The 27,349-nt window shown below is 46.7% G+C and overlaps 3 protein-coding genes across 5 annotated transcripts; 2 read left to right on the forward strand and 1 right to left on the reverse strand.

The window, feature by feature from the left end:
* The first annotated feature begins 6,757 nt into the window (after window positions 1–6,757).
* On the forward strand, window positions 6,758–15,045 carry slc26a5 (solute carrier family 26 member 5). Of its 3 annotated transcripts, none has more exons than XM_030113365.1 (18): window positions 6,758–6,956; window positions 8,139–8,439; window positions 9,426–9,565; window positions 9,675–9,785; window positions 10,853–11,034; window positions 11,111–11,275; window positions 11,398–11,633; window positions 11,723–11,870; window positions 12,118–12,231; window positions 12,301–12,378; window positions 12,457–12,552; window positions 12,965–13,071; window positions 13,144–13,213; window positions 13,291–13,383; window positions 14,009–14,113; window positions 14,191–14,370; window positions 14,447–14,501; window positions 14,576–15,045. In XM_030113365.1, the coding sequence occupies exons 2-18, from the start codon at window positions 8,273–8,275 to the stop codon at window positions 14,713–14,715; spliced, it is 2,187 nt and encodes a 728-aa protein (XP_029969225.1). In that variant the 5' UTR covers window positions 6,758–6,956; window positions 8,139–8,272; the 3' UTR covers window positions 14,716–15,045. The 3 variants fall into 3 exon arrangements, with proteins under 3 accessions (XP_029969225.1, XP_029969226.1, XP_029969227.1); XM_030113366.1 differs by having other exon boundaries at window positions 8,145–8,439; XM_030113367.1 differs by having other exon boundaries at window positions 8,148–8,439.
* On the reverse strand, window positions 15,006–21,290 carry psmc2 (proteasome 26S subunit, ATPase 2). The gene is made up of 12 exons (XM_030113368.1): window positions 21,094–21,290; window positions 20,821–20,858; window positions 20,648–20,729; window positions 19,949–20,048; window positions 19,717–19,848; window positions 19,571–19,643; window positions 19,365–19,460; window positions 19,117–19,281; window positions 18,934–19,021; window positions 18,639–18,841; window positions 18,460–18,556; window positions 15,006–15,255 (listed from the first exon to the last, which is right to left on the reverse strand). The coding sequence occupies exons 1-12, from the start codon at window positions 21,161–21,163 to the stop codon at window positions 15,098–15,100; spliced, it is 1,302 nt and encodes a 433-aa protein (XP_029969228.1). The 5' UTR covers window positions 21,164–21,290; the 3' UTR covers window positions 15,006–15,097.
* A 196-nt stretch (window positions 21,291–21,486) lies between these two features.
* Window positions 21,487–26,026, forward strand: dnajc2 (DnaJ (Hsp40) homolog, subfamily C, member 2). The gene is made up of 16 exons (XM_030113390.1): window positions 21,487–21,679; window positions 22,474–22,664; window positions 22,862–22,937; window positions 23,013–23,111; window positions 23,192–23,414; window positions 23,502–23,567; window positions 23,642–23,733; window positions 23,814–23,935; window positions 24,021–24,170; window positions 24,238–24,326; window positions 24,516–24,585; window positions 24,656–24,837; window positions 24,931–25,031; window positions 25,123–25,233; window positions 25,318–25,478; window positions 25,568–26,026. Exons 1-16 carry the CDS (start codon window positions 21,625–21,627, stop codon window positions 25,634–25,636), a joined length of 1,857 nt encoding a protein of 618 aa, XP_029969250.1. The 5' UTR covers window positions 21,487–21,624; the 3' UTR covers window positions 25,637–26,026.
* Window positions 26,027–27,349: the final 1,323 nt, after the last annotated feature.

The raw sequence follows: 27,349 nt of genomic DNA on the forward strand, positions 1-27,349 counted from the left end.
CTGATTTTATTATCTTTATATAGCTTTTTCTCTGAAATACAGATATAAGTCATAATATTATGATCAGTCAAAGTTTATATATCATCGATAAATTAATATAATTAATTATGAACTTTATGGGATTCAAAAAGTGGGAAATTGGATATTTTACACCCTTTTGTGGGGATTTCTCATCTCATAAACACAGTCATTCATACACACACACATAAAGCAGAGTCACCAGTTAACATTAAAAAAAAAATAGGATTAAATTTAGACTGCTTGCTGACAACTGGGAGAACATGATCTGCATCAGACTGAGACAAGGAGAGATTTTAAATATATACAGGATCAGGGCTGAGAATCCCTGACTTACCACACCAAACAGAAGCACAATTATGATAAAGTTTCTACAAGAATAAATATAAAGGCTGAAGTCAAAGTATATATATCATCGATAAATTCGATAAATTCATATAATTAATTAAGAACTTTATGGGATTAAAAAAAGTGGGGAAAATTGGAATATAAAGGCTGAAGTCAGTATAAAGAAAACAAATCAATGAGAAGTCCCAAAAAAATTAGATTCAGATACTCCAAAACCTGCAGAGAAATTCTGATATATAAAATAGTGTGGCAATAAAATAAATTTAAAATAGCAAAAGTTTTCAAATAAAATCAAATATAAAAATGACATTTCTTAGAAACTTAGATTCTCAGTGAATTTCCGTTTGAGGCAGAATTGGGTGACGGGCTCAGAATAAGGGAAATGGCTAAACACTGCCCTCTCGTGGTAAATGTAGGTACAAGCTTTCATTACTGTTCCTGTGTGTCTTCTAAATACTTCTGGTTCTCATAAAACTGAAACCTACTAAAACGTTCAGAGTCAGAAACTCTGAAATTTTATTAGAATATTATAAATATATTTATATGTAGCGTTAACTCCATTAGCTTTGTTAGCTCTGTTAGCTCACACTGAACACGCTGAGCTCTCAGCTCTGCCTCGCTGCCTCCGTTCACTCAGACAAAGCTTAACAAAAAAAACATCTGTGCACAAAGTTCACCGTTGAGGATCGCGTGACATTATTTCCATCTTTATTCTTTTTCATTTTAAAAAAGTCCAGCCGAATGTTTACATCTGTCTTCTTCGGCTGCTGCTTAATGGAGCGACTTTGACCACTGAGTGCTCCTCACTGCCCCCTGGTGGCACAACGCTGCACTGCCCGATGCTGCACAGTGGACAGTCACCGGGTCCGTTATTTCACATTTGTCAGTAAGATATTTATTAATCTTGCAGATTTTCCATAAAGTTGAAAATGGTGGATAAATCTGTTTCAATGCGGGTTTTTATCTGTTTGTTGAGGGAGGAGGATCAGAGAGAAAATAACGAGATCCCAGGAGTGGGAGCCAGTGCACTCAGGGGGTTTGGAGATCAGACCGTGCTCATATCATCTCTGGCAGATGGGAATGCTCAGTCCCGGCCTTTTATGCCATTGGACACATGCATGTCACACCACTGGATGATTAACACCGCCTACAAGCTGAAGTAATTAATGTCAGTTATGTGAGATCTTTTTCCAAGATCGGTCCACAGGCTCACCATGGCAGTGGAAAACCCAACATCTCTGTCCTGCAGCTGTTTTAGTGGAACAGAGGGAGAAGTGGTTTGCAGTGACACTAGAAAATTATTCATTTTACTTGCAAGTGGTCTTAATGTTTTGGTTGATGTTTGTAAAATACCAGTTTCGGCTTTACAAAGCGTCATGATGACCTTCAAATTTCAATATATAATAAATAACCTTTGGCTGGTCCTATTATTATGGCTCATATCTCCATTTGAGAGGAAAAAGCTATATAAAGAACATAAATCACTCGCTTATATGAAAGCATTGCAATGCACACGCGCGCGCGCGCACACACACACACACACACACACACACACACACACACACACACACACACACACACACACACACACACACACACACACACACACACAAAACCAGAAAGATGTGTAACTTCTCTGAATTTCTGGGTGGGTCTTTGCCACTTAAAGAAAAATAAAAAACCTTGATGAACTCCAACTACCAGAAGATGGATGAACGAAAAATCCTGTGTGAAGATCTGGAAAAAGAATAATTATGTGTGAAGTTTGGGAAAAGCTTACAGTGAAAATACTGATGTTTAACTGTCATTTGACCCGGAAATTTGTCAGTTCTCACTGAATCTATTTCTATTAACTTTGCTTGAAGTGAATGTGAAAACTATTTTGTGACATTCAAACAAATAAAACTAAATATCTTCATTATTTTCTGTCTGATCCTCCTCCTTCTGTAAACAGATAAAACTCCGCATTGAAACGGATTCCCCCTCCTTTTTCAATTTTATGGAAAATCAGCAAGATTAAATATCTTTCTGACAAATGTGAAATAATGAACTCGGTGACTGTCCACTGTGCAGCATCGGGCAGTGCAGCGTTGTGCCACCAGGGGGCAGTGAGGAGCATTCAGTGGTCAAAGTCGCTCCACTAAGCAGCAGCCGAAGAAGACAGATGTAAACATTCGGCTGGACTTATGGAAACTTTCTTAAAATGAAAAAAAAAAAAAAAAGAATAAAGATGGAAATGATGCCACGCCATCCTTAAAGGCGAACTTTCTGCACAGTTTTTTTTGTCAAGCTTTGTCTGAGTGAACGGAGGCAGCGAGGCAGAGCTGAGAGCTCAGCGTGTTCAGTGTGAGCTAACAGAGCTAACAAAGCTAATGGAGTTAACGCTACGTATAATTATATTTATAATATTCTAATAAAATTTCAGAGTTTCTGACTCTGAACGTAGGTTTCAGTTTTATGAGAACCAGAAGTATTTTTTTAATGTGTATTTTCGGATGTTCATACACTTTACATTGCTTCGACAGCTGTTGTAGATGTTTTTGCCTTTAATCAGGTTTTGGTCATAATTACAATTTCTGTTTCATTCTTTGACTTGAATTTTATTTTTGTATTATGCATAAACATTTGTGTGTGTGTCATGCTGAGAAGCACAAAGAAAATAAATAAAAATTTTATCACAAAAAATGAGAACCAGAAGTATTTAGAAGACACACAGGAACAGTAATGAAAGCTTGTACCTACATTTACCACTAGAGGGCAGTGTTCAGCCGTTTACTCAACAGTGTTCCCTTATTCTGAGCCCGTCACCCAATTCTGCCCCAAACGGAAATTCACTGAGAATCTAAGTTTCGAAGAAATGTCATTTTCATTTTTGATTTTTTTGAAAACTTTTACTATTTTAAATTCATTTTATTGCCACACAATTTTAATTGTCAGATTTTCTGTTCAGTTTTTTGAGGATCTGAATCAAAATGTTTTTGAACTTCTGATTGATTTGTTTTCTTGAGAATACTGACTTCAGCCTTTATATTTGTTCTTGAAGAAACTTTATTATAATTGTGCTCCTGTTTGGTGTGATAAGTCAGGGATTCTCAGCCCCGATCCTGTATATATTTTTTTACATCTCTCCTTGTCTCAATCTGATGCAGATCATGTTCTCCCAGTTTTCAATAAGAAGTCTCGATTTAATCCTCAAAGTTTTTTAATGTTAACTGGTGAGTCTGCTTTATGTGTGTGTGTATGAATGACTGTGTTTATGAGATGAGAAATCCCCGCAAAGGGTGTAAAATATCTAATTTCCCCCACTTTTTTCCCATAAAGTCCTTAATGATTTTAATTTATCGATGATATATAAACTTTGACTGATCATAATATTATGAATGATATCTGTATTCCAGAGAAAAAGCAATATAAATATAATAAAATCAGTCATGTGAAAGTGTTGCAGCGTGCACGCTCACACACGCACACACAATGATTTTACAGGCTGCTTTTTTCATGTTATGTAAACGGTCACATTGCATAGTTATCTTTTATCTTCATCTCAATGAGGCTTTAAAACATCTCAAATAATTTTGAATAATCAATAATAGTCATACTGTCCACTTCACTGTTCCTGTTGCCGTTGTCTGAAAGACTCTGTGTGAGTCTTTGCCAATCAAACAAATAAAATGAAATATTTCTATGATATTCTCTCCTATCCTTCTCCTTCAGTAAACAGATAAAACCCCACATTGAAACAGATTTCCTCGCCTTTTTGACTTTTTTGGAAAATCAGCAAGATTAAATATCTTTCTGACAAATGTAAAATAATGAACCCAGTGACTATCCACTTATGGGACATCGGGCAGTGCAGCATCTCACCACTAGGGGGCAGTGAGGCGCATTCAGTGGTCGAACTCGCTCCAATAATCAGCAGCCGAAGAAGACAGATGTAAACATTCGCTGAAATTTTTTAAAATGAAAAAGAATAAATATGGAAATAATGTCACGCCATCCTCAACGGTGAACTTTGAGCACAGTTTTTTTTAAGTTTGTTTGAATGAACGGAGGCAGCGAGGCAGAGCTGAGAGCTCAGCGTGTTCAGTGTGAGCTAACAGAGCTAACAAAGCTAATGGAGCTAACGCTACATATAATTATGTTTGTAATATTCTAATAAAATTTCAGAGTTTCTGACTCTGAACGTTTTAGTAGGTTTCAGTTTTTTCAGTTCAGTTTAGTAGTTTCAGTGTGTATTTAGAAGACACACTCGGAACAGTAATAAAAGCTTGTACCTACATTTACCACTAGAGGGCAGTGTTTAGCCGTTTACTCAACAATGTCCCCTTATTCTGAGCCCGTCACCCAATTCTGCCCCAAACGGAAATTATTCTTCCTTATGTCCGAATTGTTTAAAAAAAAAAAAAAAAAAAAAAAAAAGTAGTGAGGTTATTTTTAAAAACATAAGGAGTAGAAAGTACCGATGATTACATGAAAATATAAGGACTAGGAGTAGAGTTATTTCAAACAGGTAATGTACAGTTTTAGCCATGAATACATACTTATTGATTCAGTCTCTTTGACATTTTCATCTGTTTCAGTACAAAACATGCTTTTTTTCACAATACACATCAATGAAAAATGAAAACTGATCTATTTCCTCATTCTTCTCTCATTTAAAGAACTATCATCTAATTTTGAACAGTCATGGACAACAAGAAAAGAAAAAGTGCTTGAGATTTAAACTGCACAGAAAACTTTCAGCTGCATTCATAAAAAGGCCTAATCAAAACATAAGAAACATGTTCTGACTCTACCGTGCCTACAGAATCCAGATGATTTGACTTTACTGAGGATAATATTGAGCAATTAAACATTAAATGTTAAATTCCCCCCAGAAGCACACATCTATCACATCTAGTTCCATTAACGGCCAGGTCAGTTAACTATGTTTGATTATATTTGATTTAAAAGTAGATTTTTAGCTTCATTTTAAGTTTGACAGCAGCTGAAAACACATATAGGTAGTGTCAGATGTTTGCAATTGAAAGCCATCCTCAAGTCTCTTGCTGTTTAAACACATTAAGGAAAGACTGCATTGCCTTTATATCAACATACCTCTGTGAGAAGCAGAGGATGTGAATTTTCAGAAAAAAAAGCTTGAGAGCAGTTTTTTTAAGTTCTGAACTCAAAAGTTCAAGTTGAGCTGCTGTCAGGGAAAACCTTTTTTCTGCACTTTCTGGAGCTAAACTTTGCTGCTAATCAATATTTCACTGGAATGGCAGAAAGTTGTTAAATAAATCTGAATCTGAATAAAGTGAAATTTCCTGTTTTTCTTGAAGGCTTGTTGAAAATGTTTCACTATCATGACTTTTTTCAGTTCAGAGGGAACTCCATTCAGGAAACGTTCAGTGGGGAAACCAGGCGGAACCCGTGACTGCACTGGTCATCCTCCCGCCCCGCCCTGTCGCTCAAAGAGCTGTCAAAACGAGACGACCTCCCACTCCGATGATTCTCTGCAGTAAAGATCCTATCAAATCCACAGAATCCACTGATCAGATTTCTAAACAGATTGAGTGCTTGAGTGAGAACAACTGCATTTGTTCACCAGATGTTCAAGAAATATAGACGTTTGTTCTTGAGAACGTTGACATTATTGATGTGTAGAGCCGAGGTGGTTTGGAAGAATCCAGGTGTGGATCAAACAAAGTGAAGGAAAAAAAAGAGAAAACTCCTGTGTACAGATCATTTCTCACTGTGTTTCATGAAATAATGCACTGTTGATGACAATAAAGCTTCTTGATTCTTAATCACATATTATTTCACAACTTATACGTAACTTATACTGAAGTTTCCCAGCCTGAAAAGTGCAAAAGTAGTGAAAATCTATATCTAGCGCTTCCCTTTTCTGTTCTTTTACATGAATAATAACAGTTGAAAGAAAAAAGAAACAAAAAACAAGAAATTTGTAATTTAAAAAAATGCATAACTTAAAAAGAGAGAGAAAAAAATGTACAAATAGATCTAGTTTTACGACCAACAACTTGCTTTTCCAAACAACAACAAAAATGTTTTAGAAATCATGTATACATTTTTCACGAGTTGGTGGAGACGGTTTAATCGAGCTTAGTTGTGTTTCATGAGTTTGTAAATAAAAACAACTGACGAGCTGAGAATTCAATTCATTCCATGTCGAGCCATGTAAAAAACATATATTTTGTTTTACTTAACCATACTCTGGAACAAATTACCAAAAAAAGAAAAGTGAGCCTTCGAGGTAACAGATCTGACTCTTTTCAGTGAGTCGTAAGGATCAACTCTCCAAACAGAGTCGAAATTCCCGTCTCTACTTTAGGACTACAAACGGCGTGAGGCCACGCCCACTTTCCCAAACCGGAAGCGGTCACAGATTTCGCAGCGGAGTGGCTCATCTTCTTCTCACACTACCTGCGGCGCCTCTTTAGCCGCGCTCTGGCGTCCTTGGGAGACGCTGTCCTTGTTAAACTTTAACCGGAGAGGACCGGGGGTGTTTTCTCCTCCCGCTCCGCTGGCAGCATCCCCGCAGGAGGAGCAGCGAGGAGCAGGGAGGATCAGGGAGGAGCCGGAAGGAGGTACGAGTCCTGTCTCTGTTAGCATCTCTGCGTTAGCTTCGGGGGAGGAGAGCCGCTGTCACCGAGCTGAGCCGAACTGAGCCGAGCCGGGCCGAACCGAGCCGAGCCCAGCCGAGGATTCACGAACTGCCCTGAGAAATGACATTATTTACATTGTTCCATGAATCAGAGCGTCCGAGTCTGGAGCCTTCCAGGGACGTGGGGCCACGGCAGGTGGTCTTGAGGCTGTGAGATGGAAATGAGCCTGGTTTGTGTTTGTGGGTTTATTCTGTCATCATGCTTGTTCAGGGGACTGACACTTTGTGGTGATTTCATTACTAAAACAACTAAAAAACAGCACTGAGTAGTGGCCCAACATGAACAAAAACAGAGTTTTCAGTGTTTCTTCCATTTCTGTGGAGCCAGTCATGAATTTTAAAATGCAGACTATAAACAAACCTTTCTGAAACTGAAACAGTAATACAAGGCATTTTACTTTGAAACATTATCAAGTGAGGAGGGCCTTGTCGTCTGCTGAGCCATGATATCCCTCTGTTCTTGGTCTCAGGTGTTTCTGGGTCAGAGTTATGAGCTTCTACAGTGGATCCTCAGGTTTTCTTTACGGGCGTCAGGTCTGGAGAAAGTGCAGATGATTGAGGAAGGCCCGAGGGACCGTGCAGGTGGTGGAGCGCGCAGACCGCGCTGATGGGAACAGTTTCCAGTGCCTGCAGTTCAGTGGCGGTCATCCTCCAGGTCCACAGTGTGGGATGTGAACCAATGGCCTTAAGGCCACATTGAGTTCATTTGGAAAGGTTAGAGTGGGTTTTTGGTTCATCCTGTAGTTCTACCTGAACGTCCTGAGTGGGTGGAGGTGGTGGACGCCTCCTGCTGTGATCCACCATCGGCTCCTTGGAGGCTGTTGTGTGTTCGCTGAGTTCAGGTTTGCAGATCCTTGATCTCTCTGCTGTAAGATAATGTCTGCTGGACCTGTCCTGTGTATGAAAGTGTCTTTATTGACACACGCACACAGTGTGACGCATGTGTGTCCACACACCAAAAACCAAGCTCACCCAAAGCCAAGTAAATCATTTACCCCAAAGTGGCACATCCAGCTGAAACCCTCTCTTATCAAGACACACACACACCGGACACACACCATATCCACCTGTGTAATTCCCTGCTTCGTGTTGTGTCATTGAGCAGCAGCAGCAGCAGGAGGAGGAGGGAGTGCGGTCTGAGGAGTGAAGACATCAGTCTCAATAAACGATGGCAAGGACTGAGTGGAGAGGATAAAACCCACATACACACACCTGAACACACACTCTCTGCCTCCTGCGATGGACCAAGAAGCAGCAGCTGCAGCAGCAGCTCGGGAGGACGCCGAGTCGCCGCTCATGTACAGGATAGAGCGGCCCGTGTACGACGAAGCCTTCATCCGGACGTCTCTTCTGAAGCGTAAAGAAAAGTCCTCCACCGTCCGACAGCGGCTGGCCGAAAAGATCCAGTAAGTCACACACACTTTCACCCAACTCTCCAGACTCAAACCTGCTCAGTCTGCTCCGGTACGTTCAGACATGCGAGGGGAATGTGGCTTAACGCCTTCCTCCCTGAGGAGACACACACACACACACACACACACACACACCCACACACACACACACACACACACACACACACACACAGTCTTGTATTTCTATCCTTGTGGGGACCGTCCATTGACTCCCATTCATGTCTAGCCCCTAACCCTGACCCTAACCCTAACCCACACCACAACAAAGCCTAACCCTAAAGAAATGTTTTTGCACTTTTACTTTTTTCAGTAACAACAACATGGTCAAGAAAACACTGTTTCTCCTACTTAGGACCGGAAAAAGGTCCCACAAGGCACGTCGTTCCACGTTTTGCTATCCTTGTGGGGACATTTGGCCCCAACAAGGATAGAAATACAAGAACACACACACACACACACACACACACACACAGGCACACACACACACACACAGCCATCCAGTGATAAAACCATAAAGATGTGACACTTCTGAGAGCAGTCGGACGGGCCGCGAGTCAGATGAGCTGTGACTGGATCTCTTTAACAAGACGCTCCACTCCTCCTGAGAGCAAACAGTGTGTGAACGTGGAGGCCTGTAATCAGAAGGAAAGCTGCTGTTTGTGTGTGTTTGTGTGTGTTTGTGTGTGTTTGTGTGTGTGTGTGTGTGTGGCTGGTTTCTCTTTCTGGCCGTTGAACCTGTAAAAATGTGTCTCTGCTGGCGTCAGCGGTGTTTCTCAACTGGAATGACACAGTACAGAATAACTGCAGCTGCCTCTCCACTCCTTTCTCCAATAAAACACTTGCAATGGATTACTGTTATGAAAAAAAAAAAAACGCTGACTCATCGTGAACCGCGGCAGCGTCTTCCTCCACTGACATCCCTGCTATAGAGCATCTTCCTCCTCCTCTCACTGACGGGACTGACTTGTCTGGTTTCCCAGGTGTTCGTCGCAGAGAGCCAAGGCGCTGGCTCTGAGCTTTCTGCCCATCCTCACGTGGCTGCCGAACTACCCGGTCAAGCAGTACCTCTTCTCGGACGTGGTGTCGGGCCTCAGCACCAGCGTGGTGCAGCTCCCTCAGGGTCAGTTCCCCGTGGCGTCCGGCCGCCAGCTCCCACTCCCGGCTGCACGCCGCCGGTGTTTTGGTTGTTCTCTGTTGACTGAACCCTCTCCCGCGGTGCTGCTCCTCAGGGCTGGCCTACGCCATGCTGGCCGCCGTGCCTCCAGTCTACGGCCTGTACTCGTCTTTCTACCCCGTCCTGCTCTACACCTTCTTTGGCACTTCCAGGCACATTTCAATCGGTGAGAAAATCTCCTGGATCTCTACGTACAGTTAGCCGCTGCAGCTTCATCACACTCGACCTGTTCAGAAGAAAAATGTATTCTTTACCCGCTTTAGGTCCAAAGATAACACTAGCTCCTGCTGACTCAGCTGTTCTGCCAGAGTGTGTGTGTGTGTGAATGTGTGTGTGTGTATGTGTGTGTGTGTATGTGTGTGCGCTCTGCATGACATGCCTCCTGACGTGAGCGGTGTAGAAAGCGGAGCCGGTGGCCTTTAGGCTCGGACAGGTCGCTGTCCGCTCTGATGCCAGGGTGCACGTGACCGGCTCCGAACTGAGGGGCCGTAAAGCCTCCGCGGACCCTCTCTTCTCCTCCCAGAGTTCCTCCGTCTCAAATGTCGGCACGTGACCAGTGGGTCAGCTCCAAGTCTGCCAACCTTTGGAAACAAAAGCGCTGATCTGTGCGCACACACACACACACACACACACCCCGACAGCCACATGATGATACCTGAAGAGCTGGCAGAGGTCTGGAGGGAATAACTGGGCCGCTGTTCAACTGCGAGGCAGCGTGGGGGAGAGAGACAGCGGCTCTGCAACTCGCCGACATTCTGCTCGCAGCACCACAGTAACGGGAACGAAATGTTGGTGATAATTACAGTCATCAGTCGGGTTTCTGCAGGGAGTGGAGGAGTTCCACTGTAGTGAGGAGGGGTTTGTTTCTTTAGGACCGCGACGCTGTTTGGTTTGTTTTAAATGACTCGTGCTGATCCACATTAACACATGTTTACACTCACAGCAGGAACCCCCCCCCCCCCCCCCACAGCCCTCGGCAGCTCATCTGTCTGGCTTGTTTCTTTTCAACCGCACGCTCCAAGAGTTCTCAAATGTCAGGCTAACCTTTAAGTCCGTCTAACAGAATGAGTGCGATAAACCAAACCGGCCTTTAAAGAGCTGCTGAAGACGCAGCGCCGCCGTTTCTCCTGCAACAGGACAAAAGCTGAAGTTCTGGCCCAGCGGGGGAACGATGTGGCCTTTATGCTGCACACACTTTAATGAAGCCCTCCTGCGTGTGTTCCCGACCATCAGGCACCTTTGCGGTCATCAGCCTGATGATCGGCGGCGTGGTTGTGAGGGAGGCCCCGGACTCCATGTTTTACGTCCTGCCTGTCAACGGGTCCAACGCGTCCCTGGTGCTGAACGTGGAGGAACGTGACGCCCGCAGGGTGCAGGTGGCGGTGGTGCTCACCACGCTGGTGGGATTCATTCAGGTGAGACCTCAGGGGAAACGGCGTCGGCGTCTCTACAGCGAAACTGAGCCGGTCCTCTGCGCCGCCGCCGTTTCAGATCGTCCTGGGCCTCCTCAGGTTCGGCTTCGTGGCGATCTACCTCACCGAGCCTCTGGTGCGAGGCTTCACCACGGCGGCCGCCGTGCACGTGGTCATCTCCCAGCTGAAGTACCTGCTGGGGGTGAAAACGCAGCGCTTCTCCGGACCGCTCTCCGCCATCTACGTGAGTCTGAGCGACTCCCAGCTGTGTGTTTTCAGAAACGAGGCCACGTCCGCACGACAGAGGTTTCAGTGGAAACGTCGTCGTGTGGACGGGTCCTGAGAGCGCCGCGTGCGTCTCCGCAGAGCGTCCAAGCCGTCCTCAGCGACATCGCCAGCACCAACGTCACCACGCTGCTCCTCGGCCTGGCGTGCCTCGTCTTCCTGTACGGCGTCAAGGACGTCAACGAACGCTTCAAGAAGAAGCTGCCCATCCCCATTCCCGGGGAGATCATCATCGTGATCGTGTCCACCGGCGTCTCGTACGGTTTGTCCCTCTCGGACGGCTACCGGGTGGACGTGGTGGGGAAGATACCAACAGGGTTCGCTGCTCCTTCTTCTTCTGCGGCACTAAACACAGGATGTGACGGCGCCGTGTCCGTACTGAGGCTGTTCTCCCATGTGCCCTCAGGCTCCTGCCCCCCTCCGCCCCTCACTTCTCCCTCCTGCCCAGCCTGGTGACGGACGCCTTCGCCGTGGCCATCGTGGGGTTTTCCATGGGCATCTCGCTCGCCAAGATCTTCGCCCTGAAGCACGGCTACAGCGTGGACGGCAACCAGGTGAGCGCAGTCCCTCTAGCTCAGCCCGTCACGCCAGTCCGGAGCTGATCTGACGAAACCCGCTGAGGTTTAGAAAATCACAGCGTTGGTGGAGCTGCAGCTGAACTCTGTGCTCGCTGACGCAGCCGAGGCTCTCTGGAGTTCACTGTGGTTGGCGTTTCAACACCGGTATTGACGCAGTGTTATTCAAACACTGCAGGGTCACTCCTAGCTTTCTTTTTTTTTTTTTTTTTTTCTTCTTCTCCAGGAGCTGATCGCGCTCGGCCTCTGTAACTTCATCAGCTCCTTCTTCCAAACCTTCGCCATCACGTGCTCCATGTCCAGGAGTCTGGTGCAGGAGAGCACCGGAGGGAAAACGCAGGTAAAGAGCGCCCAGGTTGACTCACTCCCGTCGGGAAGGGAAGGTGTGACGCGCGTCTTTTGTGGTCAGATCGCCGGCCTGCTGGCGTCGCTCATGGTGCTGCTGGTGGTCGTGGCCATCGGGTTCGTCTTCCAGCCGCTCCCCCAGGTGGGTCACGGCTCCGACCGTCGGTCCAGCCGGAGAGTCGCCCGCCGCTCTGATGTCCCTCTCGCCTGTCTCTCCCAGACCGCGCTGGCCGCCATCATCATGGTGAACCTGCTGGGCATGTTCAAGCAGTTCCGAGATATCCCCAGTCTCTGGAGGACGAGCAAGATCGAACTGGTTAGTCCGTTTTTTTTGGTTTTGATCTTGCATCTGTCTTCATGTCAACAGAGAGCAGCCTCCAGGTGCATGTAATTTGACACCAGCTTCATCCGCCTACTTCCTTTAGCTGCCACAGAAGAAGTCAGAGATCAGATCCATGATAGTCGCACCTCCTGTAGCTCCACCCACAAAAAACAAAAAAACTCCAGGAAGCATCATCGTGTCTGTAATTGGACACCAGCCTCATTATAAACTTATTGGCAGCAGTTTCCTGTTGAATGTCTCCTTACTGGTGTGAATGAAGGGACTCCACACCCCCATCCGCTGGTGGACTGCGGTACTGCAGGGCTGTAGCTGATTCCTCTTCCTCAGTTATTTCACCGCGGTTCAGATTTCTTCTTTTTGTTTTTGTGTGTGCGTTTCCTGTCAGGCGATCTGGCTGGTGGCCTTCGTGGCCTCGGTGCTGTTGGGTCTGGATTACGGCCTCCTGGTGGCCATCGCGTTCGCCATCCTCACCGTGATCTACAGGACTCAGAGGTACGGCTGCAGCTTCCACTCCACCCAGCTGGTTTTACTTGACGGATGTTAACACCGCCCGCCTGTGTTCAGCCCTAAAAGTTCCGTCCTGGGCCACGTCCCCCACACGGGCCTGTACTGTGACGTGGACGAGTACGAGGAGGTGAGCGGTCGACGTTTAGCAAACCGTCTCCAGGTCCGCAGACGCAAACTGTGGATGTCTGCTCCGTTGGTTCCCAGGCAGCCGAGTACGAGGGGATTAAGATTTTCCACTGCAACGCCTCAATCTACTTTGCGAACTGCGACCTCTACGTGAACGCCCTCAAGGAGAAGGTAATCCCAGCCGCTGTGTGCGAGATTAAGTTCCCCGAAATCCACAGAGGAGGAGAGGGGATCCCAGCTTTCTCACAATTACAGAAAAACGTTAAATCACTGTGAGAAAGGAGGTTTATTGTGAGATCAACAGACTTCAGGTCAATCTCTTAATGTCCGGATTGAGCTCCACATACATGAATTAGCTTCCTTTGATTTCGCTTTTTCTTTCTCTGTCTTGTTGTAGCAACAAGTCCATCTGATCGCTCTTGTTTGCTGCAAAATATGGCGTTGCATTATGCGTGTTTCTATAAATTCATGGCTTTGATGCTCATGCTCGTTGGAAAACTGCTTTTAGTTGGTGCCTTTGTGCAGTCTGGGTTCTGTATTCAGGTCTCATGAAATGAAACTGGACTGAAACATGCTGTCTAACATAGATAACAGGATTAAAAACAGGCCTGGCAGCCAGTGAGCTGTTGATTTTATCGTCTTGTAACAGTGTGATGAGGGTTTGAAACCTCCTCAGGCTCTGTGACGTGGGGAGTGTTTTCCTTCACACTCCCGGTGATTTTCGGGCCCGGGCTTGTTCAGCTCCAGGCGAACCCGACGTGTCGTTTAGCGGCTCTGATCTCCAGTTTGTGCGCAGACAGGAGTGGACCCCGCCTGCATGAACGCCGCCGGCAAATCTCCCCCGAAGCCGAAGGGCAAGACAAGCAGTAACCACTCCTCCCCGATGAGGATCTGTGCCAAAGTGAGTCCTGCTCCGGGTGTTTCCGTTGTGGTGGAGGACCGTCGATACACTGCCGCTGAGGTGTTCAATCTCTGCAGTATCAGGACGAGGCGGTGACCCACGAGGTTCTGCGTCAGAACGGCGGCCCGGCGGAGTCCAACCCCGAGGAGGCCGTCTTCCTGCAGCAGCAGCAGCAGCGCGCCGCCGTCCACTCGCTGGTCCTGGACTGGACGCCCGTCTGCTTCATCGACTCCGTGGGAGCCAAAGCCATCAAGCAGGTGGGGTGAAGTTCCGCCTCGCCGCCTTCGGAGCGAGCCGGAGGCGCCGAGCCTGACGCCTGACGCCTCTCCGCAGGTCATCAAGGAGTACGCGGCGGTGGAGGTCGGGGTGGTCATCGCAGGCTGCAGCAGTGAGTCCGCGCTCCGCCTCGCGTCGTGACGGTGGGAGGGTGGGGGTTCTGACGCTCTCTCCGCCCGGATCCAGGAACCCTGCTGTCGGAGCTGGACGCGCTGCAGTTCTTCGGTGGGAACGTGGGCGCCGAGACGCTGTTCCCCACCGTGCACGACGCCGTGCTGCACTGTCTGCACCGCGGCCGCCAGAGAGCCGCCGCCGCCGCGCCCTGAAGCACTCCAAAGACCGGAACCACTCATGTGCCCAAAGCAGCGACGGTGAAGAATTCCAGTGGACATTCCCACGGCCTTGTTCCTCCACGCTGCACTTTCCTCCTCCTGCTGCAGCTCGCCGGGCCTGAGCCGGCGCTGATCAGAATGTTAACTTTCCCTCAGTTTGTGTTAAACAGGTCAGGATGCTGGTTACTGTACGTTTGCACTGCCGTTTCAGACACTTGGTGTAGTTGTGCTGTTCTTTTTCTAGGAACACCAGGTGCCTTTTCATGACGCTCAGACACTCAGATGTGGAATAAAGTTTATTTTTAAGTGAACAAATCGATTCGACTCGGTTTCTCCGGACACCAACATGTCAAAACACACACACGCACACACACACTCAGTTGTAGGTCATGTATCTGGGGGTGGCGCTGAACTTGGCGTAGGACTTGATGACCTTGTTGACGGCCTCCAGGAAGTCCTTCTCCGTGGCGATCTTCCTGCGAGCCCTGATGGCGAACATGCCGGCCTCCGTGCACACGCTGCGGATCTCAGCACCTGGTCGGGTTGGAACGAAGCCAGATGAGATTTTACAGAAAACAGCTCAAAGCTCAGGTTTCTCACTGAGCTATAAAGTTTACAGAATATTAAAATAGGTTTAATCCAAGTAGACGTTCCTGCAAAAATGTATCTTGTTACACTGCCCTCATGTGGCCAAAGCTCCACTCTACCGAAGTTACACCGTTTTCTCTTTCTTCTGTCATGTTTTAAAAAAAAAATCTTCTTGTTTTGAAAGAAAATTCTCCTCAAAGTCTGAAAATGTCAAGAAACTTGAAAAGTTCAGGAGTAAAGTGTTAAAGCGGAGAGGAAAAAGGAAACATTGGGCAGAAAGTTTCATTCCTTCAGGTCCAGAGCTCATCTTGAGGGACTCAAATAAAAAACTACTCTGATGTACTCCAGGTTTGCTCCTTTCAGTCTTTGTCCTAAACGCAATGAAGTGTTTATCTCTTCAGCAGTGGTCAGCCACCAGAGAGTCGCTGGAATCTCTGGTAATAAGCTGGAATTGAAGACCAGCAGTCGGAGCCAGCTGGCCCATCAGACATCTGCAAATGTTAGGAGCTCTGTGACCTCCAGGGGGCGCCACAAAACGGAGAAAAAATTCACCCTTAAAGCGATACTTCAACATTTTGGCAAATTGGCCCATCTAGGGCAATTCGGTAGTCATTTAGAACAGCATACTTACTTTTTTTGTGAGGGCGAGCTGTTGTTTATTCAGCGGTGCGTCTGAGGAGAGCTTCACGGCGGACATAATGGAAGTGGACGGTACAGTTGCTTCCCTCGTCAAACTCATCAAATACTAGGGGTGTTTAAAAAAATCGATTCGGTGATATATCGCGATATGACGTCACGGGATTCTCGCATCGATTCAAAATACGTCCATATCGATTTTTAATTATGTATTTACCCGGCAAATATCCATTGCGGCGTCTTTTTGTGTGCTGCACTTTTACTCCTGGCCACTAGTTGGCAGCACACCACACCAAGAGCTTTGCAGAGCCTCCAGTCCGCCAGAGGAAGAACAGCATCTCGCGAGAGCTCTCCCGGTGGTTTCTTTACACTACCGTCTCGCGGTAACTGGATCACACAACAGTCTCCTGCGGCGGAGGAAGTGGGAGACGCTCCGAGGAATATTTATAAAGCCGGAATCTGGACGCACTTTGGCTTTTACAACCAGGACGGAGGGACAGATAAGAGCCACGCCATTTGTAAAATGTGCTTTGCAAAAGTCAAATACCGCGGAAACACCACCAACCCACATGCATTTGAGCAGGATGTCCCCATGCAGGACACCCTGAGGGACCTGGACAGTGTGAGGGACAGGCTGCGTCCCCCCAGGTGTGAGAAGGAGCGTTGCCTCCTCAGCAGGTCCTTCCTCCCTGCTGCTATCAGATTCTACAGCCAGCACTGCTCCAACCAGTCCAAACACACACCACACTGTTCTAAATGACACTCCTGTGTATTTGTCTTCTCATGTCTCACATTTTTCTATAATATTGTACATATGTCTGTCCTATATGTATATTTAAATAATATGTAACTCATATCTGTTATTAATATTATAGTTTACATATGTGTTCTGTCTTAAATATATATTTAATTTATATTTGATTTATATCCGTTAGTGTATATCTGTTATTTCTTTATATCCGTCTGAAACTTATATTTAAACTATATTTAAATTATGTCATTTAGTTTGTATCTGTTATTTAATTATATTTATCCTAAATTTATAGTTAATTTTTCTATGTATGGTTGGACCTTGTAAATTCTCATATTTTGCATTTCTTTTTTTTTTCCTCATTGCAATTTCCCCCTGTGAGACAAATAAAGGAATTTCAAATCAATTCAGTTCAAGGTTTTAAAATGATTGCACTTTATTTTCTCAAAACATGTTACATTATTGAAGGTATATGTAGCCTTTATTTTTATTTACTGTTTAAATGAAAAAGTAGCCTGCAACTTGTTTGCTGTTAAATATAGTTGCTTGAGTACTTCTGTTGCATTTGGGATGAATAAAATGTGTTTCATACAAGTTTTCTCATGAAGTACTACTAGTTTACAAATTTATTGTTCCTAAAGTATCGCAATAATCGTCATGAACATTGGTATCGGGATATATCGGGATACATCGAATCGTGACCCATGAATCGTGATACGAATCGTATCGCCAGATACTAGGCGATACACACCACTATCAAATACACAATCCAACAACCCCACAACACACTTTGGTGGACACGTTATAATCCGCACATTCACTACGCTGTGAAACACCAACAAATAATATTGTAGCGTTACGACATTGAAGCAAATATTGGGAACTACTTTTTCTTTTGAGATCACTACGCCCAGACGCCATGTTTAGTAAGTAGTTCCGTCTTAGCAATCTTCGCAAAAAAACTCTCAATCTCGTAATTTTGCATTAATATTTCACAGCGTAGTGAATGTGGGGATTATAACGTGTCCACCAAAGTGTGTTTTGGGGTTGTTGGATTGTGTTGGATTGATGAGTTTGACGAGGGAATCTACTGTACCGTCCACTTCCATTATGTCCGCCGTGAAGCTCTCCTCAGACTCACCGCTGAATAAACAACAGCTCGCCCTCACAAAAAAAGTAAATATGCTGTTCTAAATGACTACCGAATTGCCCTAGATGGGCCAATTTGCCAGAATGTTGAAGTATCGCTTTAATTATAGAAAAAAAATAGCAATTACTACTAAGTTAGAAAATGGAAAAGCTCGCAATGATTCAATTGTAAAATTAATTTTACTACAAAGATAACAGAAGAGAAGCCTCCACGTTCAGGTTCTCCTCTAATCACTAACACTCCTGTCTTCAGACACAACTTTAACATATTTAAATTCCACATGTGCAAACATTGGGCTATCAACACTTATCTAAAAATAAACACTTGAATCTACTTTTATATCTGATTAATATGCAAACTGGTTATTTAAAGTCATGTTGATGTATTTATGATTCATTACCATTATAATCATTTATTGACTTATTTATGGGATTTTATTTTGTCGTAATATTGTATTTCAGCCTTTATTGTATTTATTAAGCATGAATAAATTAAAGACAAAGGTAAAAATAATGCTGTTTTAGAAGAGTATGTAAATTGGTGCCATATAACATCTGGCCTCGGACGTGTGTGTGTGTGTGTGTGTGTGTGTGTGTCTCTCTCTCTCTCTCACCGGTGCTGTTGGGACAGAGGCGAGCCAGCAGCTCGAAGCGGATGTCTCTCTCCACGCTCATGGAGCGGGCGTGGATCTTGAAGATGTGGGTGCGGCCCTGCAGGGTGAAGTAAACACTCGTGTGTAAGAAGTCATTTTATCTGGAATCACGCAGAATGTTTGGACCCGGCGGGGCTCACCTCCAGGTCGGGCAGGCTGAACTCGATCTTCCGGTCCAGACGCCCGGGTCTCATCAGGGCCGGGTCCAGAGTGTCGGGCCTGTTGGTGGCCATCAGCACCTTGATGTTTCCTCGGGGGTCGAAGCCGTCCAGCTGGTTGATGAGCTCCAGCATGGTCCTCTGCACCTCGTTGTCTCCGCCGGCGCCGTCGTCGAAGCGGGCGCCTGGTGGGTTCAGGTTCAGAGGGTCTGGGTCTCAGAGCCATTTCTTTAAAGCACCAGAGAAGCTGTGTGACGGGGCGGCGGCGCGCTCGTACCTCCGATCGCGTCGATCTCGTCAAAGAAGATCAGGCAGGCCTTTTTGGTCCTCGCCATCTCAAACAGCTCACGCACCATCCGAGCTCCCTGCGCGCACACACACACACACACACACAGCATTAGCATTACTCCTCCTGTCCACTCAGCCTGCACTCGGCGGTCCCGGTCTCCGGCAGACTCACCTCTCCCACATACTTCTGCACCAGCTCGGAGCCGATGACTCTGATGAAGCAGGCGTCCGTCCGGTTGGCCACGGCCCGAGCGCACAGGGTCTTTCCTGTCCCGGGGGGTCCGAACAGCAGCACGCCTTTAGGAGGCTCGATACCCAGATTCACGAACCGCTCGGGCTGAGCACCAAAGAGACAGGAAGTGGAATTATGCAGCTGCAGTCCTGCCTGGACTGAGGGGACAGAGATGAGAGAGGACTCACGTGGAGCAGTGGAGTCTCCACCACTTCTCTCAGCTTCTCGATCTGCTCCTTGCATCCTCCCACATCACTGTAGGTCACGTCAGGCTTCTCCTCCACCTGAAAAACACACAAGTCTTTAATAAGGACTGGAAGCTGACTACGTCCAGCTGTTTCAAAGCTATTTAGCTTCAATATTAAAGCTCGGAGGAACAATCACTGCTTCTGACCTGCATCATGGTGACAGTGGGGTCGATCTTCGGAGGCAGAGGAATGTGGATCTGATACTTGTTTCTGTCGACCCTGGAAGAACACAAAGACATTCAGAAGACCGACGCGTCGGCTATTCAACACTGGTACGAAGAGTCGGACTTACCCGACTCTCATGCCCTCCTCGATGTCGGTTGGAGCCACCTGGTCGCTCAGATCGACCACAAACTTGGCAAACTGTTTGACATTGATGATATATTTTGGATCCTCTGAATCTGCATTGATGATCTTTGTGCATCTGAAAGAAAACAATATTCAATGTTTAAATTTCCAGACAGTGTGCAGATATCAGAAAGATCCACGGGAGTGGGTCAGAGTAGAGACCGAGGTCGTTTTACCTTGCTACCTGCAGCGGCTGTTCACTCTGCAGAGTCTGTTTGTCTGCAGCCAGATCCCAGAGCGCAGGAGGAGCCAGGCCGGTGTCAGACTCCTTAATACCTGTTAAAAATACACATTCAGCTCCAAACGTTTTCTTATGACTGAGTGTTTTATTGTGTTCTTATTGTCAAGCCATTCTTCACACATACAGTAGACACCATTATGAGATTCTAAAATTATTTTCATACTTACTTATTGATATTTTAACCTTATTTTCCAGTTAATTATATTCTATTCATTGAGGAGCAATGCTGTAAAAAAGATCTCCCTCTGGGATTGATACATTACTTTATGTGTTATTTAAAACATGCTCCAACAGTAAATTAATATTATTGAGTCCAGTGAGGTAAATAAACATCCTCCTGTTTCTATACTGTGGAGTTGTTGATGCTGAGAGGCAGAGCTTCCAGTCTGAGGTACCTCAGGTTTGTCATCTTTCAAAGCGTTTCACTGACAGGTGGTTAACAGGGGCCGTAAGCCACTACTGGGTACTACTGAGTAATACTAGCTGGTGAATGTGAAGTAGTGAATGTTATTAATAGTGTAAAGCGCTTTAGGGACTGCTCAATCGGTGGAAAAATGCTAAGTGGAATCCATTTCCTGAGCTGAACTCTGCCTTATCACATAGATTTCTACAGCTACGGAGCTTCAACACAAACCTGTGAGCTCGTTGATCTTCTTGAGCAGCTGCTGGATGTCATCCTCCACTTGTTTGATCTGTCTGGAGTAGGTGCTTTGACCCTAAAATCGGAGAAGTACGTCTCATTCCAGCCTTCCACTATAACAAATACAACCGAAAACGTGCGAGAGAGTCGAGTTTTTTTTAACTCACGTATGTTTTGAGCAGAGCGATGTCTCCCTCGTCCAGAGCTGTGAAAATATTAGCATGTTAGCATCGATCCTACTGTAGGATGCAGAGATTTCTACAAGATTAAAATCAACCGTATTAATTACAAACATGCTTAGGATGAGGTTTTATGAATTATTTGTAATACACGCGTTGATTTAAAAAAAATAATAATAATGTACGCCAACGTTAGCTAAACAGTTAGCTGGGGTTCCACTTTTAGCAAATTAGCCCTTAGAAAATGAGTTGTTTATCTACCTCTTATCGGCGCATCATCTTTTTCCTCCTCCTTAATCTTCCTCTGGTCGTCTCCTAAATAATCCGGCATATTTACCAGAGAATGAAAGGTTTTCTTTGTGTGGAATAACTCTGAGCTGCGTCGGCTGCTAACCTCAACAATTACACAGCAGCTTTGACTAACCGGAAGCAGCAGGGGAACCAATCACAGGACTTACTTCCTGTAAAGCTGTTTTACTAAAGATACATATCTTTATGCGGTTAAAATTTTTGATAAAACTTATTTGAATTTTGTGTTTTTTCAGTGTGTATTATTTGTTTTGAGCTTCAACCTAACCACAGAATGAGTGAGATCGGAACGTAAAGCTTGGAAGAGTGGAACGTTTAGCGTGTCGCCGTGGTGTCAACCCGGAGCGGTTAGCACGCACACAGCGGCGGGGTGTAGGAGGCCCATGTGGTGCGTCAATGAGCGGGACTCAAACTGCAGCACATCGGACAGCTTTCTCTGTGTAACCGGGGCCGCGGGGTGTCGGTGTGGGCCGCCGCGGGAAGATGCTGCCCGAGGCGCAGGACGGGGAGGAGACGACGGTGTTCGCCGCCGCTGCCGGTAAGGAGAGAGGCAGGCCACACCGGAGCTAACTGCTAGCCGCGGCTAGCCGCTGTCACACCGGGTCTCTGCTGGGAGGCTTAGCACAATGCTAGGAGGAACGAAAAGAACAAAGTTTCCCTGAGACATGATTAGATTGATAAATTGGAAGGCTGAGTGTGTGTTGGACAGTGTCTCTGTCAGCTCACTGCTTCATCGTGTCGCCTGCTGCCAATAAAGCTCCTGTTTTCCTCCTTCACCGGCCTCTTATGTAAAGTATGAAACCTTCCAAAAAGTTTGACACGGGTCTTTGTCACTGGAGAGCCTCAATTTGTAATGCTTCCTAGTGGGTAATAAAACTCTTGTTTGCTGTTTGTACATCTGACTGGCGCCAGTGTTGCTGTCTAAACCACAAAGTCCAGAAAAAGACCAGATTGTCCCCAGACCAAAACAAGATCCAGACTTTAAGGAGCAGAGACCGAATCAAGAATAAGACCTCAAAAATTTGAATGCTATGTGCTCTGGATTCACCTAAACACTCTAATGGGAAGAGAATGTATCTCCACACAAGTTGGATTAAATGGTTTAAGTCCACCAACCTGTGGCTCATGTTCAGTGTCCACTGGAGATATTTACTGATAAACGCAGAGTGCAGGGAAGCTGGAGGGTCTCCAGGAGATGGACACGTTTTCCATTCATTGTTTCCTTCAGCTGTTTGTTCTGCTGCTCTGCAGAGTCTCTCAGCAGGTTTTCAATGTGGCTGATTCCCTCTCCCCCCGTTTCCACTGGATGATGAGAAGCCGTCTCTCTCGCAGCGTCTGTGCAGGTCCAGGTGGAGCCGGTGGGCCGCTGGTTCGAGGCCTTCGTGAAGAGGAGGTCCAGGAATGTGTCGGCCTCCTTCCAGGAGCTGGAGGAAGAGGAGGAGTCCTCTGAGGAGTCCGAGGACGAGGAGCTGCAGCTGGAGGAGCACCCGCTGCTGCGAACACTCGACCCGAAAGACTGGAAGGTGAGAGAGGAGGATGAACATAAACGTGTGGAAATACTTCCATTACAGCCCTGTCATGTAATCTGTCACAATGTCGTCGGGCTCATTTGGATTTTTTACATTTCTGTTTCCGTGTTGATCAGTCGGATCAAAATGAGGAAAAATTGAGCTTGTGTTGACACCAGTGGTGACTCTGACTGTAATCTGATGTGTTTCAGAACCAGGATCACTACGCCGTCCTCGGACTCCCACACCTGAGATACAAAGCCACACAGAAGCAGATCAAAGCTGCACGTGAGTATCTCTCCCGCCCCGGATCGTCTCGGCGCTCCAGTTTGACCCCTGCTGACCTCTGCTGCTCCTCTGCAGACAAAGCCATCGTGCTGAAGCATCATCCAGACAAGAGGAAAGCCGCAGGAGAGCAGATCGTGGAAGGAGACAACGACTACTTCACCTGTATAACTAAAGGTAGGCAGACTCACTGCTGGGAACGTGTGTGTGTGTGAGAGAGACGGGTTGAGCTCAGTGTGTGTGTGTTTGCGCCTCAGCTATAGAAGTCCTGTCCGACCCTGTGAAGAGGAGAGCTTTCGACAGCGTGGATCCCACCTTCGACAACGCCGTGCCGTCCAAAGGCGAAGGAAAGGAGAACTTCTTCCAGGTGTTCGCTCCCGTTTTCGAGAGGAACGCCCGGTGGTCTTCCAAGAAGCTCGTACCCAGCCTGGGAAGCCTGGACTCCACTTTTGAAGACGTGGATAATTTTTACTCTTTTTGGTAAGAACATGTTGGTTTTTTGTTTGTTTGTTTTCGTTCCAGCTATTTATCATGGAAACTAGAAGTCTTCAATCTGCACTCTGACAGGTACAACTTCGACTCGTGGAGGGAATTCTCCTACTTGGACGAAGAGGAAAAGGAGAAAGCAGAATGGTGAGCTGCAGCTCGTCACAGCTGTCCATCGTCCACCGGAACACGTTTGTCTGAGAACTGTGGTTTGTGTGCAGTCGAGATGAGCGCAGATGGATCGAGAAGCAGAACCGAGCCTCCAGAGCTCAGAGGAAGAAAGAGGAGATGAACCGAATACGAACACTAGTCGGTAAAGTCATGAACACAAAGACCTGGAAGTGTTCCGTTCACTGTGGGTGGAAAAAGTGTGAACTCGCTCGTCTGTCGCAGATACGGCCTACAGCTGCGACCCCAGAATAAAGAAATTCAAGGAAGAGGAGAAAGCGAGGAAGGAGTCTGAGAAGAAAGCAAAAGCTGAAGCAAAGAAGAGAGAGCAAGAGGAGAGGGAGAGAGTGAGTCCTTCATTCAGACACGGTTGGATGAGAAGTGGAAAGCCGGCGGTCCCTCGCTGAGCGGCGCCGTGTTTCCCTCCGACAGGTGCGGCAGGCGGAGCTGGAGGCGGCTCGTCTGGCCAAAGAGAAAGAGGAGGAAGAGGCCAAGCAGGCGGCCCAGCAGGCCAAGAAAGAGAAGGACATCCAGAAGAAGGCCATCAAGAAGGAGCGGCAGAAACTCAGGACCACCTGCAAGGTGAGTCCGCTCAGACCGCCCGGCCGGGGAAACAGGGTCTGGAAGCACTTCTGCTTTTCCTCCACAGACCTGGAATTACTTTTCTGACAATGAAGCGGACAGCGTGAAGATGATGGAGGAGGTGGAGAAACTCTGCGACCGGCTGGAGCTCACCAGGTACGACATCGTTCATAGATACCACAGCAGCGCCCAGCTGAACGGCTTGTTTTAGTTTTAAAGCATGTTTTGACCCTGATGGGTCTGAATGATCTTAACTGGACTCTGGTTTATTGGTATTTAGACCAAGAAATGCTCAGCTGGTCTGTTTCCCACCACATTAAAAACTGACCTTGTTTTCTGTGGCAGCTTGCAGTCACTGAATGAAATCCTGGCTTCAGCCTCCAAAGACGACAGCAAGGCAGCCGTGGACAAACAGGTAAACAAACAAAAAAAGTTTCAAAATAAAACGATGCGTCGTGTGTTGACTTCCTGTTTCTCCTCCTCAGGTGCAGGAGGTGAACGCTCAGCTGCAGAGGGAGAAGGAGGCGGAGGTTCTGGCCCGGCAGGCGGCCCGCGGCGCCGAGCAGGCCAGCGGGGGTGGGGGCGGCGGGGGGAAGGGCTGGAACGAGGAGGACCTGCAGCTGCTCATCAAAGCCGTCAACCTGTTCCCTGCAGGAACCAACGCCAGGTCAGGACGATCCGCCGCTTTGACTCATGGGAAAACAGCCTCGCTCCCTTCGCGCCGCTGACGACGGCTCTCTCTCTCTCGCTCGCTCTCTAGGTGGGAGGTCATCGCCAATTACATGAACCTGCACTCCACCAGCGGCATGAAGAGGACCGCCAAAGACGTCATCAACAAAGCCAAGAATCTGCAGCGACTCGGTGAGCTGCAGACCGGAGGCCTTTTCACTCCGCTGTCGGAAGAGTAAGAGTGTTTCCATCGCGCTGAGCCGTGTTCCTCCCGCCTCCTCAGATCCAGTACAGAAAGATGAGATCAACAAGAAAGCCTTCGAGAAGTTCAAGAAGGAGCACACCTCAGTGGCGCCCTCCATAGACAACGCCATGCCCTCGGAGAGGTTCGACGGTAAGAGAGGAGAGAGATTGTTCCGAGTCTTTTCGTCTGTGGGGAGAATGAAACCACCGGGTTGACATGTAATGTTGCCGTCAGCCTCGGCCAGTGAAGGCAGCGCGGCGCCCTGGACCACCGAGGAGCAGAAGCTTCTGGAGCAGGCCCTGAAGACGTACCCGGTCAGCACGCCCGAGCGCTGGGAGAAGATCGCCGCCGCCGTGCCCGGACGCAACAAGAAAGACTGTATGAAGAGGTACAAGGTACGTGGAAGGGCTCCGGTTCGGCCGCGGCTCAGCGTCGCTCCAGCCTCCTGATCCTTAAAGACGCGACGCCGTTCTTCTCTCCGCAGGAGCTGGTGGAGATGGTGAAAGCCAAGAAAGCTGCTCAGGAACAAGTGGCAGGAAAGAATAAGAAATGACAAGAACCACAAAAAAAAAGAATTAGAGTATCTGTGTTATTTTAACATTATTGTGTTGGTCTTTATTTTATAATAAAACTCCCGAGGAAAAAGATCGAACTTAAATATTTGTTGTCGGGGAGGGGGTCAGAGTCTCTTCTGTTCAGATTGTGCTGGTGTCCTCTACTTTTCCTCTCTCTGGTCTGTGGAGCTAAAATCCTGCCACAACCTCGCAAACACACGAATCCTGTTTTTCTCACACCCAACGATTCACAAGTACACTCTGTGGTTTGTGAATACAAAGCATCATTCACATTTTGATTCGTAAATAATAAACCTATAAAGTAAATAAAACATTTTAAACAAATACAAAACATTTCTTCAATTACAAGAAAAAAGTATACAATTCAAGTAATCAACCAATCTTGTCGCCTGAGAGGAAAGTTTAGGGTCCGACTTGTCCAGGACAAGGAATTTTCCAACAGACGTGAGGCGCTGCACGGGCGCCGCCATGTTGTTTATCTGGACAAGTGCGCGAGGGCCATTTCCGGTGATCTCATTTCCACCGGAAATGACGTAAGAGGTCAAGTAACAAAAACTAAAACCATCCCAGAAGTGTTATATTTTCAATAAAGATAAAAAAAAAAAAAACCACCCCAGAAGTGTCAAAAGCTTGCAATATCACAGTGTCCACCAGGGGGGGCTCCAGACGGCTGTGATTCCATAGACTCCAATTCAAAATGAAACATCAATAAAACTGGATTGGCTTTTTTTTTGTTTTCTTTTTACAGTTTTTACAGTTCAGAGTTGTTTTGTTCATTGCATTTCACTGTCCGGAGGAGAGACCAGGTGGTTCATCTGAAAATATATCAATATTAATTTTAGGATAAAATAATAGGGAACGTGAGCTGGGATCAGACCGTCGTGACACAGGTTAGTTTTACCCTACTGATGATGTGTTGTTGCAATAGTAATAGTAATAGTAATTACTATAGTAATTACTATTTATATAATAGTAATAGTAATTACTATTTCAACAACACATCATCAGCAGGGTAAAACTAACCTGTCTCACGACGGTCTGATCCAGGTCACGTTCCCTGTTAGTGGGTGAACAATCCACCGCTTGGTGAATTCTGCTTCACAATGACAGGAAGAGCCGACATCGAAGGATCAAAAAGCGACGTCACTATGAACGCTTGGCCCCCCAAGCCAGTTCTCCCTGTGGTGACTTTTCTGACACATCCTGCTTAAAACCCAAAAAATCAGAAGGATTGCAATAGTGGTGCAGTGGTTAGCACTCGTGCCTCACAGCAAGAAGGTCCTGGGTTGAAATACCGGCCGTGGCTCAGGCCTTTCTGTGTGGAGTTTGCATGTTCTCCCCATGTGTGTGCGTGAGTTCTCTCCGGGTACTCCAGCTTCCTCCCACGGTCCAAAAACATGCATGTCAGGTTAATTGGTTACTCTAAAATTGCCCTGAGGTGTGTGAGTGAATGGTTGTCTGTCTCAAAATGTCAGCCCTGCGACAGACTGGCGACCTGTCCAGGGTGACCCCGCCTTCGCCCGCAGCAGCTGGGATCGGCTCGAGCCACCCATGACCCCGAAAGGGAGAAACGGTAGAAAATGAATGAGTAATTTTTATATAGAGTTAAAGTTTTTACAATGAGGGGGCGTGGCTACTTGATTGACAGGTCTGCTCTGGAATGATTGACAGATCCTTCCAGCTGCTTTCAG

This window comes from Salarias fasciatus, chromosome 17 (assembly GCF_902148845.1).
Source record: "Salarias fasciatus chromosome 17, fSalaFa1.1, whole genome shotgun sequence".
Taxonomy (NCBI): Eukaryota; Metazoa; Chordata; class Actinopteri; order Blenniiformes; family Blenniidae; genus Salarias; species Salarias fasciatus.

Bases quoted from the DNA above. Each gene is read 5' to 3' on its own strand.
- slc26a5 (XM_030113365.1), top strand. From the start codon at position 8,273: ATGGACCAAGAAGCAGCAGCTGCAGCAGCAGCTCGGGAGGACGCCGAG. The intron at 9,566-9,674 runs GTCAGTTCCCCG...GCTGCTCCTCAG, and splicing joins CGTGGTGCAGCTCCCTCAGG to GGCTGGCCTACGCCATGCTG. The intron at 12,553-12,964 runs GTTAGTCCGTTT...GTTTCCTGTCAG, and splicing joins GGACGAGCAAGATCGAACTG to GCGATCTGGCTGGTGGCCTT.
- psmc2 (XM_030113368.1), bottom strand. From the start codon at position 21,163: ATGCCGGATTATTTAGGAGACGACCAGAGGAAGATTAAGGAGGAGGAA. The intron at 19,644-19,716 runs GTAAGTCCGACT...GTGTTCTTCCAG, and splicing joins GAGGAGGGCATGAGAGTCGG to GGTCGACAGAAACAAGTATC. The intron at 15,256-18,459 runs GTGAGAGAGAGA...CAACCCGACCAG, and splicing joins CCTCTGTCCCAACAGCACCG to GTGCTGAGATCCGCAGCGTG.
- dnajc2 (XM_030113390.1), top strand. From the start codon at position 21,625: ATGCTGCCCGAGGCGCAGGACGGGGAGGAGACGACGGTGTTCGCCGCC. The intron at 23,415-23,501 runs GTAAGAACATGT...GCACTCTGACAG, and splicing joins GATAATTTTTACTCTTTTTG to GTACAACTTCGACTCGTGGA. The intron at 24,838-24,930 runs GTCAGGACGATC...CTCGCTCTCTAG, and splicing joins CCTGCAGGAACCAACGCCAG to GTGGGAGGTCATCGCCAATT.